Raw genomic sequence first — 16947 nt, 5'->3', positions numbered from 1 at the left:
AAATACCTGTGCTTAGATAAGTTTAAAGAATGTATGGCGTTTATGAAGGCCTCAGATCCATGCTATCACATTTGAAATTGACTCTAGCAAATGAGGAGCCCATTATGGGTTTTCAGGTGGCAAGGGGGTACTTGGGTTGGGTTCTAGATAGATCACTGGTGGCTTGTGCTCAAAACTCAAGGAAGGTGAAAAATAGGGAGGGGAGGAGGCCCCTTTTTCATCAGGTGAGACTGCCTTGGCCCTAAACGGGGCTGCAGCACTGGGGGCTGGACATGGGGAGAGAGGGTTCTAGAGACTTCCAGGGAAAGCAGCCACACTTGGTAGTGGAAGGGATGAGGGAGAGTCCAGGGTGACAGTTGGATCTCTTTGTAGTTTCGCCCTTGATGTCTTTGCTTGTCGGAGCTGGTTCCAGGTCATCTTTTGTATGTTTAAGCTCAGCCTTTTCCAGACTCGGCGGATGAGAATTGTCCTGGGGGAGCCACAGTGATTTAGATCGCCTTAGGTTTGGTTATTAGGAGTCTTCCGTGCGATGGGCATTGGCTCACTGGTCCCATGAGCCATTGGCTGCAGAGTCCGGTGCAGACGTCTGAGTTGAGCCTGTAATGGTGGTGGTTGTACAAACGGTCCAGCTCCTGGGACTCACCTCACTCAGTCCTCCTGCCAGCTCAGCGGACTTGCTTACTCAGTGCTCCATTTTGCAAGGAAGGAAGCTGATGTCATAACCTGCCATCGTGCCATCAAGGGGGAGAGTTAGGATTGGGTCCAGGCCCGTGGGACCACATGGTGCCCCTTTAACCAGCCAGGTTTTCGAAAGGGAAGATTGGCTTTGGGTCTGAAGTTAGCCAGTTCGTGAGGAATGACGATGTGGACTCTTTGTAAATCATGCCCTTTTGTGCAATGCAGATTTAAAATCTATCGCTATATACACATCTACCAAATCCATTACAAGTTCCCTACCCACGGTGTCAGATGTCTTTAAAGGTGAAATTCGTTTATAAGAAGTGTCATCCTGATGAAGTGTGCTTTTTAAAATCATAGAAACGGTTGCCTTAAAATTAATGATGCATTGCAAATATCAGGGAAAAAAGACCCATCCAGTGTAAAGATGATTAAAATTCAGGTCAGAAGTCTGACTTAGTCAGGCTAAATTTTTTAATGAGATTTCAGAAAATTAATTGGGCGAATGCATTTTATTCTTTTAGCATGTAATTTTACGCTCCTGTTAAAAAAAAAAAGATTTGTCCATGGCTGAGGCTGATCGTGGTTCAAACATTTTAAACTCAAATTAGCACAGGGTGGGGGTGTTTGTGGCCTAATTTGATCTGACTTGGAGAAGAGAGCGTAGGTTTCTCAGAGCTTTCTGCGTGGGGGTAGCTATAGTGGTCTGAGACACCCTCCCTGCCCCCCAGTCTCCCAGGCATGCCCTGCCTCTTCCTGAGAAAGCCAGCGACATTTCTTGGGAGGGTGGGATTAGGATGAGGTGGCTCGGGGACCTCGGCCTTCTGATTGGCTCCTGCTTCCAGTTTCCTGCGTCTCCCCAGGGCCCTTGTTCCAGCGGCTCCTCCATCCTCCTCCTCTCAGATCCCACGTGCCTGCCCCAGGCAGCTCAGGCCTCCTCCCTCACGCCCACGGTGACAGGCAGCACAGTGAGTGGTGACGCCACAGGGTCAGCCTCCCTGTGCCCCAGGCCCTCGACCCCTCTCCTCTGCCTTTGAGGGAGAGCTGAGGGGCTCCACGCCCTGGTGGAGGGGCCCGAGGAGTCAGAGGTGGCCTCCTATGGTGTTGCCCCACAGTGCAGCCCTTGAGGGGAGGCTGAGAGTGGCTCTTGCCTAGCATGGTCCCTTGGCAAATGGTCCTGGATGACGAAGTCGCAAGGTTGTGTCTCTTACCTACCGGCAGGTGCATGTCAGCCCCATTGCCTCCCTGCAGCCCCCGAGGTTACTGCCAGCCCCCAGGTCAGCAGACCTCCAAGGAGTGGGAACGGCAGGGTGATGATGTCAACGGCCGAGAACCCCCAGGCTTGTCCACTGCTCGGGCCATCCCAGCCCCCTGGGAAGCAGGTGCCATCACTAGGCCCATTTGACAGATAGCAGCACAGTGACCATCACAACAGATGGAGAGCGACATCTCTCAGCACCTAGTGCCAGGCCCTCTTCCAGGGGCTTGCATTTGCTTATCCATTTAACCCCCAGCAGCCCCCTGAAAGGGGTACTGTTATTATCTCAACTGTATGGAAGAAGAAACTGACACCCAGAAGGCTCACCCGAGGCCACAGCCGGGAAGTGGTGGAATTGAGTTTGGAGCCCCAGCTTCCAGGCCCCATTGTTGGAGTCTCAGTGTCAGAGCCAGAGCAGTCGTTACACCTCTGCCAGCCTGTGCCCTGGGGTGGAGTTGGGGGTGTTACTTTCCCCAGGGGCCAGAACAGGGCTTCACACAGAGCAGGGACAGTGAGCACTAGAAACCAGTTTTCTGGGCTGGGCACCGTGGCTCACGCCTGTAATCCCAACACTTTGGGAAGCCGAGGTGGGTGGATCACCTGAGGTCAGGAGTTCAAGATCAGCCTGGCCAACGTGGTGAAACCCCGCCTCTACTAAAAATACAAAAAAAAATAGCTGGACGTAGTAGTGCATGCCTGTAATCCCAGCTACTCAGGAGGCTGAGGCAGGAGAATTACCTGAACCTGGGAGGCAGAGATTGCAGTGAGCCAAGATTGCACCACAGCCTGGTGACAAAAGCAAAACTCCATCTCAAAAAAAAAAAATAAAGAAGAAGCCGTTTTTCTGATAGGCCATCGGGGTGGTCAGTCATTAGTCAGCAGTGACCACATTTGGGGCCACCCTCAGACACACTGTTCTGGGGCCAGCCCCATGCCCGTCTTGCAGTTTAGAGCCACACGGATGCTCATCACCACCATCATCTCCCAGAGAAATCCTGGGCCAGTATTACTGTCTCTGTGTGTGGATGACCGCCCAGGGTCACTCGGCTGCAGGGGCAAACATGGAACTTGCTGGGAGCTGACCCAGGAGGGGAGGGAGGTCTCAGAGGTGGTGACAGAGAGCAGCCAGGCCTTCGAGGCCATGAACACAGTTCACTGTTTCCCTTCCACCCAGAGCCCCCAGGTGCACCAGGGCCAGGACTTTGCCGGCCCGAGCAGCTGCCCCAGGATCCCCACACCTGAGCAGAGACCACCCTGAGAACAGGGTCCCCTGGCAACCCTGGGAGTGCAGTGGTGCCCCAGAGCCTGCTGGACTGTGCCCCCAGCACCCATGCTGCCATCCAGGAAGCTGCCCTGCCAGAGGAGCTGTCCTCTAATTGGGTCGGATGGGCTGTGACAGGAAATGCAAATCTGGGTCATTCATATGCATGTGAGCAGCTGGAGCCCTGGCCACCTCCACCCACATCTACTGGGAGCTTCCCCCCCACGCTGTGGAGCTGCACACTGTAGCCTCCCAGGACGGGCAGTTTTGGGAATCTCGGCCACACTCCCTCTAGTCACAGTGAGAAGCCCGGTTTTCCCAGGGCAAAGACCCTCAGGGATCACTTCCTCCAAACTCTTCACTGTGCCTGGAGGAAACTGAAGCCCAAGAGGGGAGGGAGCCCACCCCCATCACCAGCAGTGCCGCTGGCTCTCCATCTGACCGGGAGTTCCAGCCTGTATCCTGGTTTGCGAGATGGTATTCATAACCCTTGCTTCACAAAGCTGTTAGGAGTTTGGAGTCACAGAGCTGTCTAAGCAGCTCGAAACTGGCACATAGTAGGTGTCTGATGCACAACACCTGGTGGTTATTTTTGTGAGTACGGGCAATTCCTCTAAGCACTCAGAAAGCCACCCTGGCTGTTTCTCAGGGTACGTGATTTCAACTGCATTCCTAGAGGTGACAGCGGCTGAGTCACAGAGTCCCACTGTGTGCCAGGCTCTGTTGAGCACATTCCATGGGTCATTCCACAAACATGCTCCCGGCGGTTGCTCCGGGCAGGTCAGAGCCTCAGTGCAGGGGACACGGAGGGGAGTAGACAGGGTCCCCTTCTGAAGGATCCCCCTTCTGAAGAGGCCAGTGGTGGGGCATGGGCGGGGCTCAGGTGACTGAAAGAATGGAGGCTGGAGCGGGAAGCGACAGGCCTGGCTGGTCAGGGGATCTTGAGCCAAAAGCCAAGGAGGGGTCTGAGCTGAGAGCCCACCTGCTATGGAGCAAGGGCTTGGGCACCGTAGTCCTCAGTCCTGGGGTCACACCCAGCTCTGCCGTCCTTGACTGCCTGATCAGAACAGGTCACTGCTACTCCTCCAAGCCTCCTATTCCTGAAATGGGGACAGCACTAGGGCCAACTACAAGGTTGTTCTGAGGACCCAGACAGCTGGCGCGTGGGCAGTCTGCACAGGGCCCAGCATGCAGTAGGCACTCAGGGATGCCTGCTCTTCTTAGGTGGGCGCTCTGTGTACAGGCGTAAAGTGTTTACCCGACAGACATTGGCATGGGGTGGATAAAATCGTCATCTTCCTCCTCCAGCAGCCCTCCAGATCAGGTCCCCGCGCAGGACCCACGCTGGGAGGTGATTAGGCCTCAAGGCTTCAAAGCCAAGCCTGGCCCAGCCCTCCCCTTGCTGTGTGCTGTGAGGTTTGGACTCCCATCACCCGCTCCTACAGGAGGCTGTTCTGTAGAGCTCCCTCAGCCAAATCTAGACGAGACATTTTCTGTGGGATGGAGTCTCAGTCTGTCGCCCAGTCTGGAGTGCAGTGGCACCATCCGGCCAACTGCAACCTCCGTCTCCCAGGTTCAAGCAATTCTCCTGCCTCAGCCTCCCGAGTAGATGGGATTTATAGGCATGCACCACCACACCCAATTTTGTATAAATACAATACCTAATTTTGTATTGTATAATTTGTATAAATACAATACCTAATTTTGTATAAATACAAAAATTAGCTGGCCAGGCTGGTCTGAAACTCATGACCACAAGTGATTTGCCCACCTCGGCCTCCCAAAGTGCTGGGATTACAGGCGTGAGCCACCACGCCTGGCCTGGAAGACACATTTTCACTTCACTTTCCCCCCTGCTTTCCCAGTGACTTCCTATTACTCTTTAAGTCATGATTCAGGGTCCCAGAAAAGGGATCACCACATAACCAAGTTCCCCTCTGGCACCCTGGGAGAAGGGCAGAGGAGAAGTGGATGCAGCCAGTTCAGACCTGCCCAGGCTGCCCCACTCCGCAGCCACCCCAGGCTGAGACCCAGGTGGTCCGGCCGCGGTTCCTGGTGTGGTTCCCAGCGGGGAAGCAGCTGGCAGAAGGGCCAGTCCTGTAGTTCTCGGTTTGGTCTTGATGCCTTCTGACAGCGTGCTGACTCTAAAGACGCCCTGGTGCAGCTCCCAGCTCAGTGTGACCCTCAGCAAAGACCCATTTCATACTAGAAAGTTCGACTGCTTGTTCCTGCTTCAGTGGGGGTGGTGGCATAGCTGGGTGATATGGGCATGGCTGGCCCCTCTGGGCGTCAGTTTTCTCATCGGGCAAATGAAGACATAGCGGGGCCCACCTCACCACGGACAGCCCAGGGATGTGACATCCTCTCCCCTGTCTGTCTCCTCCTTCCCCCTCCCAGTGTTGGCACCCCCTCCTGCCTTTTCCCGAGAGCTCACTGCACAGGTGTCACAGCCTGGAAGAGACATCTTCACTTGACTTTTCCCCCTGCTTTCCCAGTGACTTCCTATTACTCATTAAGTCATGATTCAGGGTCCTAGAGTAGGGATCCCCACATAACCAGGTTGCCCTCTGGCACCCTGGGAGAAGGGCAGAGGAGAAGTGGATGGAGCCAGCTCAGACCTGCCCAGGAAACGCACCCCTGCTCTGCAGCCGCCGCATGGGCCTGCTGGCCACTGTGGCCTCATCTGGAGGCTTCTTCCCTGGGCAGGTTCTAGTGCAGGATCACGTGTCCCAGCACTGGGCCCTGCAGAGTCCTCGTGGAGCTCTGGTTTCTTCACGGCGCCCTAAAAAGGGCAGTTTATCTAAAGGATGGGCTCAGAGTGTAAGGCTACACATTTTATTTGGTGGTGGGGACAAAGTCTCACTCCATCACACAGGCTAGAGTGCAGTGGCATGATCTCTGCTCACTGCAACCTCCACCTCCGGGCTTCAAGTGATTCTCATGCCTCAGCCGCCTAAGTAGCTGGAATTATAGGCATGTGCCACCACGCCCAGCTAATGTTTGTATTTTTAGTGGAGACAGAGTTTTGCCGTGTTGGTCAGGCTGGCCTTGAACTCCTGACCTCAAGTGATCCACCCGCCTCAGCCTCCCAAAGTGTTGGGATTACAGGCATGAGTCACCACACCTGCCAAGGCTACAGATGTTAACCTGGGTTTTCTTGTCTGAGGTGGGGAATGGGGGCCCCAGGACGGGAACTTGCCATTTCATTTCTTACAATGATTTGGGCATTTTGCATGGTGGCCACAGGCCAGGGAGACCTGAGCTGTGCTCGGCTTGCCGGACCCCAACTTGGGCATTAAGGATTCAGGAGTGGATGAGATGGGCAAGGCCCCTGGTCCCACAAAGCTAGACCCGGGGATGGGACTCAGAGGCAGCAAACAAGCAATCAGATCAGGAAGGTGGTGATGAGGGCAGTGGGGAGCATGAACAGCCTTGGTTTTTGCACTGGGGTCCTTGAGGGGAACCAGGAACCCTGCACAGAGAGCCCCCGGGGGAGCCTGGGAGGCTCCGAAAGTAGGGTTGACAGCAGAGTCCCTCCTTCACCTTAGAGGGTGCTGTTGGGGTGCTGGGGCTCTAGGGGTCCCCAGGCCTCTGCTCCAGCCTGGCTGCTCACAGAGGCCCTCTGTCCCCGCCTCCAGAGACACCTCAACACCCTGTCTTTTCGCTGCTCGCTGGCTGACTTCCAGATCGAAAAGAAGATAGGACGAGGACAGTTCAGCGAGGTGTACAAGGCCACCTGCCTGCTGGACAGGAAGACGGTGGCTCTGAAGAAGGTGCAGGTGAGCTGACCGCGCGTGGGCTCAGACCTGCATCCCGGGAGGCCACCTCTGCATCTGGATGGCGGGGGCATGGCCGGGCCAGTCCCTTCCCTCCCCTCCCCTCCTCTGCGAATGAGGGAAACAGCACCCAACTTGCTGGGTTACAGAGAGAATCAGGTGGACGCCTGTTGAGGAAAGCTCACTGCGAACCACAAAGGGAAAGAAACGAGCATGCATTGAGCGCCTGCTGTGTACTGGGTCATGCAAGGAGCACATGGAACCTGACAACAGTCCCGTGGGTGGGGATTGTCATCTCATCTCTCAGATGAGGAAAACAGTGCAGAGACCTCATAACCCACCAGGGCCCCAGCACGAGTCATGGGGGAGCTGAGGTTCAGACGCGTCCACACATCATCCTTGCGCCTGCACGCGCTCCACAGTTCTGGGCTTCTGCCCTCTGCGTCCCTCCTAAATGGAGGCAGTAGGTGAAGCGGCAAAGTCAGGACAGGAGGCATGTCCACAAGAGCTGCCAGGCCCGTCTCAGCATGGCTTTGCCGGAGGAAATGGCTTTAAATCCTCCAGCAAAGCTTCCCAAGCCCCTGGATTTGCTCACTAGTCCTTAAAGAATGAGGTTGAGAGCCTGGGCAGAGGAGGCCCGGGGAGAGGACGGGGCTGGGAGAAGGGGAGAGAGCACCACGGGCAGCCTGAGGGCGCTGGAAAAAAGGACCCGTTTCTCTCTTGATCTTTTTTTTTTTTTTGAGACAGAGTCTCACTCTATCACCCAGGCTGGCGTGCAATGGCCTGATCGGCTCACTGCAACCTTGCCTCCCCGGTTGAAGTGATTCTCCTGCCTCAGCCTCCTGAGTAGCTGGGACTACAGGCACGTACCACCTACCCAGCTAATTTTTGTATTTTTAGTAGAGATGGGGTTTCACCATGTTGGCCAGGCTGGTCTCAAACTCCTGACCTAATGTGTTCCGCCCACCTCAGCCTCCCAAAGTGCTGGGATAAAGACGTGAGCCACCGCGCCTGGCCCTCGCTCTTGATCTTCTGAGCAGGGACTCGCCTGGGCTCTCTGTCTTGCTTCTTTAGTGCCACGATGGGTTTGTGATGGGACAGTGCTGGGGGGCCCACAGTGAGCAAGCCCTACGAGGACTGGGGGTGCAGGGGGGTCACGGTGTCCCTCGGTGAGGAGTTGGGAGAGCCGGGACTGCAAAATCGGGGCACTGGACACAGATTTTAACCACTCTGTTTCTCTTTTCCTCCCGCCCAAGATCTTTGAGATGATGGACGCCAAGGCGAGGCAGGACTGCGTCAAGGAGATTGGCCTCCTGAAGGTGAGCGCCTGGGGCCTCGCCTCCTCCAGGAGGTTCGGGGGCCCTCACCATGCCCATCACAGCACTTGGGTACCAGGGACCCACGGCCCTTGCTGAATTCACAGACAGTGGTTTTCTGGGGTCAGCAGCTGGTGAGTTTTCTCATGGCCAGGCAGGAGCGGCCCCTGCCTCATTGCTCTGCCCAGCCCTCAGGGTTGCTGCCTACAGACTTCTCTCATGGCTGCTAGCCCCTCCTGCTTGTACATGGCAGTATCTGGCACAGAAGTCCTTCCCGCCAGGGCACCCCGACCCTGCCTCACTGTGGCCTGTGAACCAGGCTCGGCCAGGGGAGGAGTTGACAGTGGGGGCCACTTCCAGACTGCAGCTTGTCTGGCTCTGCCGCTGGCTCCATGTCTGTCTCCCTCTTTTTCTCTTTCTCATCCTTTTTCCATCTCTCCTCTCAGCCTTTTTCTTTGTTTTTCTGCTTTTTTTTAAAGGCAAAGTCTGTTGCATGGACCGGAGTGTGGTGGCATGGTCACAGCTCACTGCAGCCTCAAACTCCTAGGCTCAAGCAGTCCCCCGCTTCAGTCTCCAAGTAGCTGGGACCACAGGTGCACGCCACCACAGCTGGCTCATTTTTATTTTTTATTTCTATTTTTATTTATTCATTTGAGATGGAATTTTGCTCTTGTTGCCCAGGCTGGAGTGCAATGGCACAATCTCGGTTCACTGCAACCTCTGCCTCCTGGGTTCAAGCAGTTCTCCTGCCTCAGCCTCCTGAATAGCTGGGATTATAGGTGCCTGCCATCACACCTGGCTAATTTTTGTATTTTTAGTAGAGATGGGGTTTCACCATGTTGGCCAGGCTGATCTTGAACTCCTGACCTCAGGTTATCCACCCACCTCAGCCTCCCAAAGTGCTGAGATTACAGGCATGAGCCACCACGCCCAACCAAATTTTTAAATTTTTGTAGAGACAAGGTCTCATTATATTGCCCAGGCTGGTCTCGAACTTCTGAGGCCTCAAGCAGTCCTCTCATCTCAGCCTCCCAAAGTGCTGGGATTATGTGTGGAAGCCACTGTGCCCGGGCCCCTGTGAAACATATAGGGTTTGCTTGGCAGTTTCCAGCAAAGTAGGGCTGCTTGTGGCAGGGACGCCCGCCAAAACCACAGCTGCAGAATTTCAGATGAGCGGTTTATCCTGCCACACCCTGCCCTGTGCTCTGAGGCCTTGGCCGTGCCCTTGGGGACTTCCAGGCTGGTGGGGAAGCAGGTGGGAAGCAGATGGTGACCTTCCAGGGTGAGGCAGATTAACTGGTGGGCCGGGAGCCCAGGGAAAACCTGCTTCCTGGGCAAGCCCCACAGAGGCCAGGACACCGTCCCACAACCTGCTTCAAGGCACTCCAGCGGTGTGGATTATGGGAGGTCGGGGAGACAGGTGGGTGGACGTGACAGCAGGGCCAGGTACACACTCAGAACAAAGGGGGAGCCACCGAAGGGGCTGCGGGCAGGGGGGACGTGGCTGGGTGTGAGTTGTGAGTGCCTGTTCTGATGGCTCCCGGCCACAATGGGTGATGGAGTCAAGGCTGGAGGCAGGAGGTATCCTTATTTCTAACTATTATATGTCAAAAAATACTCCTCAAGAACATTGTTTAAATGTTTAAGTCATGGTCAGCTTGCTGCCACTTACCCAGCCCTGAGGAATGGTTGTCGTGATCACCCACTGCCCCCCTCACCTCATGTGCCCTTCTCCCCAAGAGAAGGAGCCCCACAGGGGGCATGCTGAGCACAGCCTGGTCTGCTCCCTGGTCACACAGATGCGCCACCGCAGCCCCTGTCTGGCAGTAGCCTAGGCTGGCGTCAGCCCACCTGGCTAGGGGGTGGATTCTGCCCCTTCCCCAGGGCTGCCGTGCAGCTGAGGGCATCAGGCCTGGGTTTCGGAGGACATATCCCTCGCTCACTAGCTGTGTGGCTGCGGGCCAGCTGTGGGCCTCTCAGGACCTCAGTTTCGTCATCTGTAAAGGGGACGTGATGACAACAGGGGCTCTGGAGCGGTCAGTGAGGAAACGCATCTCATGAGTCTCGTGAGCTCGGGGCAGTGCTGGTGTGTGGTGCGCTCGCAGCCCGCCCAAGGCAGCCCGGTCGTCATAGTCACCACCTTTGCCTGCCAACTGCCAGCCGCATTCCAGAACACCAGTCCCAATTCCTGGGTAGCCCATTGGAAGTCAACAGGATGTGCCAGGGCACGAGGTGCTTCCTACAAAACAAAAGGAAACGTGGTTCTCAGAGGGGCGACCGGGTGACATCGCTTATTCATGCCAAGAACCCAAACCCAAAACCTCCGAAATGCAGGGGCTGGTGGGGTCGGCAGCTGCCAAGCATGGGACAAGAGGGCAGGTCCTGTTAGAACGCAGGCATGTGTTCGTTCATTCCGTGCAATTTCTGAGCACCACTGAATGCTGGATACCAGGATGCAGCCCAGTGGGGAAGACAGATCACAGACAGACAGACATTCTTTGTTACATCCGGGAGGGCCTGGAGCTTGGGAGTAGAGCCCCTGATGGCAGAGATCCAAAGGACAGGGACCCTTACCCTCAGCTTTCCCTCCCTTCCCTTTGGCCACCACCGCAGCCAGACAAAGCCCAACCACATGCATCTCTGCAGCATCTTCCCTGTTTCTGGCCCGAGTGTGTCTCCTTCCAGACCCACCTGGGCCTACTAAGAGGCCACAGGCTGAGAAGTGGACTCCGTGTGGACCAGGATCTGGGTCACTGGACCAGGTTCTAGACTCAGCTCAGCCCTGCTTGCTGTAGGCCCATGGCTGATCCCTTCCCCTCTCTTGGCTTTGGGGATTTAGCCCAATGGACATCCAGAGCCCCTTTCTGCCTGTGCCTCTGTAGATTACCTGGGCATAAGGAGCCCTTCCTCCTGTCCTCAGACCTGCAAGGAGACAAGGGAGGAGCCTCCCTCCTCCCCTCCCCAGGAACCAGCGCCTCCTTGACGGGGCTTTACTCCCTCCCCAAGCCCTCTTATTTCTCCCTTGGAGAACCTGACATGCCTGGACTGCTGATGACCTGGGTGGTTTGTGAGGAGTCCTCCCAGAGAGGGTGTGAGATTTCCTGGTGACATAATGAGGTGAAGTTCAAGAGGAGGGTGAAGGAGCAGGGTGTTCCCGTTTATCCTAGTGGCAACCTGCATGATCTGTAGGACGTGCCTTAGAGATCTGGGAGCTCTTTCAGCTTGCCATTCGCTTGCTTTGACACTTCTGTTTGGTAACTGGAAAACATGTCTGGAGCGTGATGTGTGCTGAGGGCGGTGCTGTGATGGCCAGTGTTTGCGTGAGATGGACTTCTCAATGCAAAATCTGGGCAAGAGGATTTTCTTTTTTTCTTCTTTTCTTTTTTTTTGATACAGGATCTCGCTCTGCCACCCAGGCTGGAGTGCAGTGGTGTGATCTCAGCTCACTGCAGCCTCCGAGCAGCCGGAATAACAGCTATGCACCACCACACCCGGCTAACTTTTGTATTTTTGTAGAGATAGGGTTTCACCATGTTGGCCAGGCTGGTCTTGAACTCCTGACCTCGGGTGATCCGCCCGCCTCAGCTTCCCAAAGTGCTGGGATTACAGGCATGAGCCACCATGTCCGGCCCACCTTCTTTTTCAAATTTCCATTTTTCTTTTAGATTCAGAGGGTCCACATGCAGGTTTGATACAAGAGTATATGGTGTGATGCTGAGATCTGGGCTTCTCCTGATCTCATCACTCAGATAGTGAGCATCATACGCAATAGGAAGTTTTCTAGCCCTTGCCTCACTCCCCCCGGCCCCGCGTGTAGTGCCCAGTGTCTGCTGTTCCCATCTTTATGTCCGTGTGTCCCCAAGATTCAGCTCCCACTTACAGAAATGAGAACATGCAATATAGCTTTGTATAGCTTTGTTTCTGTATTAATTCTCTTCGGATAAGGGCCTCCTGCTGCGTCCATGTTGCTGCAAAAGACATGATTTTATTTTTTTTAGTGGCTGCATAGTATTCCATGGTATATACGTGCCACATTTTCTTTGTCCAGTCCGCTGTTTCTGGGCACCTAAATTGATTCCGTGTCTTTGCTATTGTGAATAGTGCTGTGATGAATGCAAAAGTGTGTGTGTGTTTTTGGTAGAACAATTTATATTCCTTTGGGTATATGCCCAGTAATGGGATTGCTGGGTCAAATGATATTTCTATTTTTAGTTCTTTGAGAAACTTCCACATTTTGTTCCATAGTGTCTGAACTAATTTACATTCCTACCAACAGCACATGAGTGTTCCCTTTTCTTCGCAGCCTCACCAACATCTGCTAGCTTTTGACTTTTTAGTAATTGCCATTCTGACTGGTGTGAGATGGCATCTCATTGTACTCATTGTAATGGTGGGTTTTGTTTTTTTTTTTTTTTTGAGACTGGGTCACGCCCTGTCACCTAAGCTGGAGTGCAGTGGTGTGATCACGGCTCACTGCAGCCTCAACCTCTCAGGATCAAGCAATCCTCCCACTTTAACCTCCAAAGGAGCGGAGGCTGCAGGTCTGTACCACGAAGCCCAGCTAGTTTTTTTTTCTTTTCTGATGACAGGGTCTCACTATGTTGTCCAGGGTGTTCTCAAACTCCTGGGCTCAAGCAGTCCTCTCACTTCAGTCTCCCAAAGTGCTGGCATTACAGGCAGGAGCCCCTGCACCTGGCCAACTGTGGTTTTGATTTGCATTTCTCTGATGATTAGTGGTGTTGGGCATTTTTTTGTGTTTGTTAGTTGCTCGTATGTCTTCTTTTGAAGAATTATCTGTTCATGTCCTCTGCCCACTTTTTATTTTTATTATTTATTTATTTAGAGACAGAGTCTCGCTCTGGCACCCAGGCTGGAGTGCAGTGGTGCTATCTCAGCTCACTGCAACCTCTACCTTCCAGGTTCAAGCGATTATCCTGACTCAGCCTCCCGAGTAGCTGGGATTACAGGTGCCCATCACCATGCCTGGCTAATTTTTGTATTTTTAGTAGAGACGGGGTTTCACCATGTTGGCCAGGCTGGTCTCGAACTGCTGACCTCAAGTGATCCACCTGCCTCTACCTCCCAAAGTGCTGGGATTACAGGCTTGAGCCACCAAACCAGGTGTCCTCTGCTCACTTTTTAATGTCTTTTTTGTTGTTGTTACTGATTTAAGTTCCTTATGGATTCTGGACATTAGTCCTCTGTCAGATGCATAGTTTGTGAACGTTTTCTCCCATTCTGTCAATTGTCTGTTTACTCCGTTGATCATTTTTTTTTGCTGTGCAAAAGCTCTTTCATTTAATTAGGTCCCACCCGTCAGTTTTTGTTGCAATTGTTTTTAAGGACTTGCTCATAAATTCTTTGTCAAGGCTAATGTTGAGAAAGGTATTTCCTAGGTTTCTTCTAGGATTTTATAGTTTGAGGTCTTACATTTAAGTCTTTACTCAATCTTGAGTTAATTTTTGCATATGGTGAAAGGTAGGGGTTCTGTTTCATTCTTCTGCATATAACTAGCCAGTTTATTGAGCAGGGAGTCCTTTCCTCATTGCTTATTTTTGTCAACTTTGTTGAGGAACAGGTGGTTGTAGGCGTGCTGCTTTATTTCTGTGTTCTGTATTCTGTTCCATTGGTCTATGTGTCTGTTTTTGTGCCAGTACCATGCTGTTTTGGTTACCATAGCCTTGTAGTATAATTTGAAGTCCAGTATTGTGATGCCTCCAGGTTTGTTATTTTTGCTTGGGATTGCTTTGTGTGCTGCCTTCTGAAGTCCAGTCACCCCATGTAAATCACCTACATTTGTTACTGACCAAGGTGCTTCCACAGGGGAACCTGCTGCTAAGATGGCAACAGGGCTCCCTGCCAGCCACCTCTGGGAACCAGGATTGAAAGTGCCACACCCGGGTCCTGAGCTGTGCAGGGTGCCTGGTTTCTCAGAGTGGTGTCTGGATGTTCACTGAGCCACAGTCCTGCTGGCTGAGGGGCAGGCAGGGGCCGGCGCACATACCTCAGGGCCAGACCTTTCGGACAGGCAGTGGGTGCCATAGCAGAGAGGGGTCAGTCTTTGGGGGGACCTGGAAAGAGGACGGCCATGTGGGGAGGAGCCGGGGCCAGTGGCTGAGGCCGCTTTGGCCTCCGGGGACCTGATGGGGGGGCCCACATGGGGGGCTGTCTTGGGGAATGAATGAATGAATGAACAGGGGCTTGCATGGCTCTGCAACGTCCACCCAGGCGCCCCTCATTTCAAAATCCATGGACAGGCACAGTACATCCTCCTCCCAGCCACTTCCGGGCCTTTGGGAAAAGGTGCCCCCCCACCCCAGCCTCTGGTTGTCAGCCGGTGCCGAGACTAGGCTGACCACACCCACAGCAGGGCAGGATATTCGAGTCCCCTCTGCTCGCCCAGATCCTGGAGTCGCTTTGGTGTAAACAGTCAGCTTTGTTATGAACAGATGCCAGGGGCTCCTCTTAGCCTGGCAGGGCCTGACTTCCAGCCAGGGGGGCGCCGTTCTGTCCAGCTCCATGCTCCACCTCAGGAAACACACAGGCTGTGGTGCAAAGGACAGAGGCAGGGTCTTGGCACTGCGCAGATCAGCCGGGCGGTTCTCGCGCCTCCAGGGATTTTTTTCAAGATTTCACAAGGGCCGGGCATGGCGGCGTGTGCAGCCATAGTCCCAGCTTCTCAGGAGGGTGAGGTGGGAGGATCGCTTGAGCCTAGGAGTTCAGTTTCAGCCTGGGCAACATAGTGAAATCCTATCTCTACAAAAAAATATTTTTAAAAAAATGATTTCACAAAAGATGGGTCAGGAATTGAGGAAGAAAGGGCAGGACGAAGGGAGGAGACAATCCTTCTGAGGAGCGCCTGCAGGCTGGCCGTGTCTGAGCACAGGTGGCCCCGATGCCGCCCTCAGGGTCTGGGCAGTGAGGAGGACAGGGAGGAGGGTCATTTCCACAAGTGCCTGCCTTGTCTCACGTAGCTCTGTGCAGGTGCCGTGTTACACATTTCGAGTATTGGCACATGTTGTCTTCACAACTATGCTTCAAAACATGATGCCAGTGTTACAGGTGAGGAATCTGACACCTGGGGATACAAAGTGGCATTCCCAGTGGCACCCTCCCCTCTGTCTCTCCTCATGCAGCAACTGAACCACCCAAATATCATCAAGTATTTGGACTCGTTTATTGAAGACAACGAGCTGAACATCGTGCTGGAGTTGGCTGATGCAGGAGATCTCTCGCAGATGATCAAGGTGAACACCTGGCAGGGTGAGGGTGCTAGGGGCTGCGCAGATCCAGAGCCAAAGGGGGCGGTCTGTCTTCAGCCCAGTCCCATGGTGCTCTGGCCTCAGCCAGAGGCAGCTGCCCAGGGACCCTGGGCCCCCCGACAAACGCCCACAGGCCTCAGCTGCAGTCTGGTGAGGGCCTCTCGGGCTCTGTCCCCGGCTGCCATTGCTGGAGGCCTCTTTCGGCCTCAGGGAAGCTCAGCTCAAAAGAGCCCATGTGCAAAAGCAAGGTGAAGGTGATGCTAAGACAGGATGGTGGCTGGGAGGGGGGCAGCCGTGGGCAGAAGGAATCCCTCTGGCCACCCTCAGTGCCCCAGCCTATCCACAGGCACGTGGGCCACTTCGTCCGCCTCACAGAAGGAGCAGGGCCAGCCCCCCATTTGGTCGGACCTCAGCTTTTAGGAAAGCGTCTTGTAGATCCCACTGCCTCATTTTACAGAAAGGGAAAACTGAGCCCAGAGAGGTTTAGAGACTTGCCTGAGGATACCCAGCATTGTGGAAACAGAGCCATGCCTGTGGCCCAGGCTTTTCCTGGCCTGGGACTCTTTGGTGGACATGGTCCCAAGATGACCTCCCCAGCCCTAGAGGGGACACTTCATTTCCATGTCACAGCCAACGCCCAGGCTTGGGGTCTTCAAGAGGTTGAGTGACCAGCCGAGTCACATAGGCAGGCTCAGCGCCAGGACTGGCTTGTGCTCTGTACCCCAGATACCTCTCCCCCTGACTCATCCCACCGCCCAGGGCACAGGACCGGGTCCACCATTAGCCTGGTGTCCAGGACCACTGCAGCTTCAATGAAAGAGCAGCACTGGCTGGGCGCGGCGGCTCCCACCTGTAATCCCAGCACTTTGGAGGCCAGGGCAGCCGGATCACGAGGTCAGGAGATCAAGACAGTCCTGGCTAACACGGTGAAACACTGTCTGTACTAAAAATACAAAAAATTAGCCAGGCGTGGTGGTGCGCGCCTATAGTCCCAGCTACTTGGGAGGCTGAGGTAGGAGAATTGCTTGAACTCTGGAGGCGGAGGTTGCAGTAAGCTGAGATTGCGTGACTGCTCTCCAGCCTGGTGACAGAGTGAGACTCCGTCTCAAAAAAAAAAAAAAAAGAGTAGCACCTCCTGCCAGTCTCCACCCAGCCCAGTACGCTTGCGCATCCCTCGCGAGTCCATGCTGTCCTCAGATAGCAAAGCTCAGAGAGGTCTAGTCTCCTGCCCAAGGTAGCTCAGCCTCTAGCTGGAGGCCCCCAGGCCTGCCTGTCCCCCAGGCCCAAGCCCTCAGCCTCTACACCCTGCTCCTCAGTGGAGGTTCTCATGTCCCTGCTGGCTTGGACCTGCGTCCCCAGGGCTGCTGTGGTCCCATCGCCTCTCTCCCCTGGACAC

General features: G+C 54.4%; 1 protein-coding gene across 1 annotated transcript in view; it reads left to right on the top strand.

The window, feature by feature from the left end:
• NEK6 (NIMA related kinase 6) overlaps positions 1-16947 on the top strand; it is a 94991-nt gene that overhangs the window by 49748 nt on the left and 28296 nt on the right. The window contains exons 3-5 of the mRNA XM_064378089.1: positions 6836-6976; positions 8230-8292; positions 15426-15536. Of these exons, the coding sequence (XP_064234159.1) occupies positions 6836-6976; positions 8230-8292; positions 15426-15536 (315 nt within the window). The remainder of the gene's footprint in view (positions 1-6835; positions 6977-8229; positions 8293-15425; positions 15537-16947) is intronic.

Source organism: Aotus nancymaae, unplaced genomic scaffold, assembly GCF_030222135.1.
Source record: "Aotus nancymaae isolate 86718 unplaced genomic scaffold, 86718_ANA_hifiasm-v0.15.2.pri h1tg000003l, whole genome shotgun sequence".
NCBI lineage: Eukaryota > Metazoa > Chordata > Mammalia > Primates > Aotidae > Aotus > Aotus nancymaae.
This window is presented reverse-complemented; position numbering and strand designations above follow the sequence as displayed.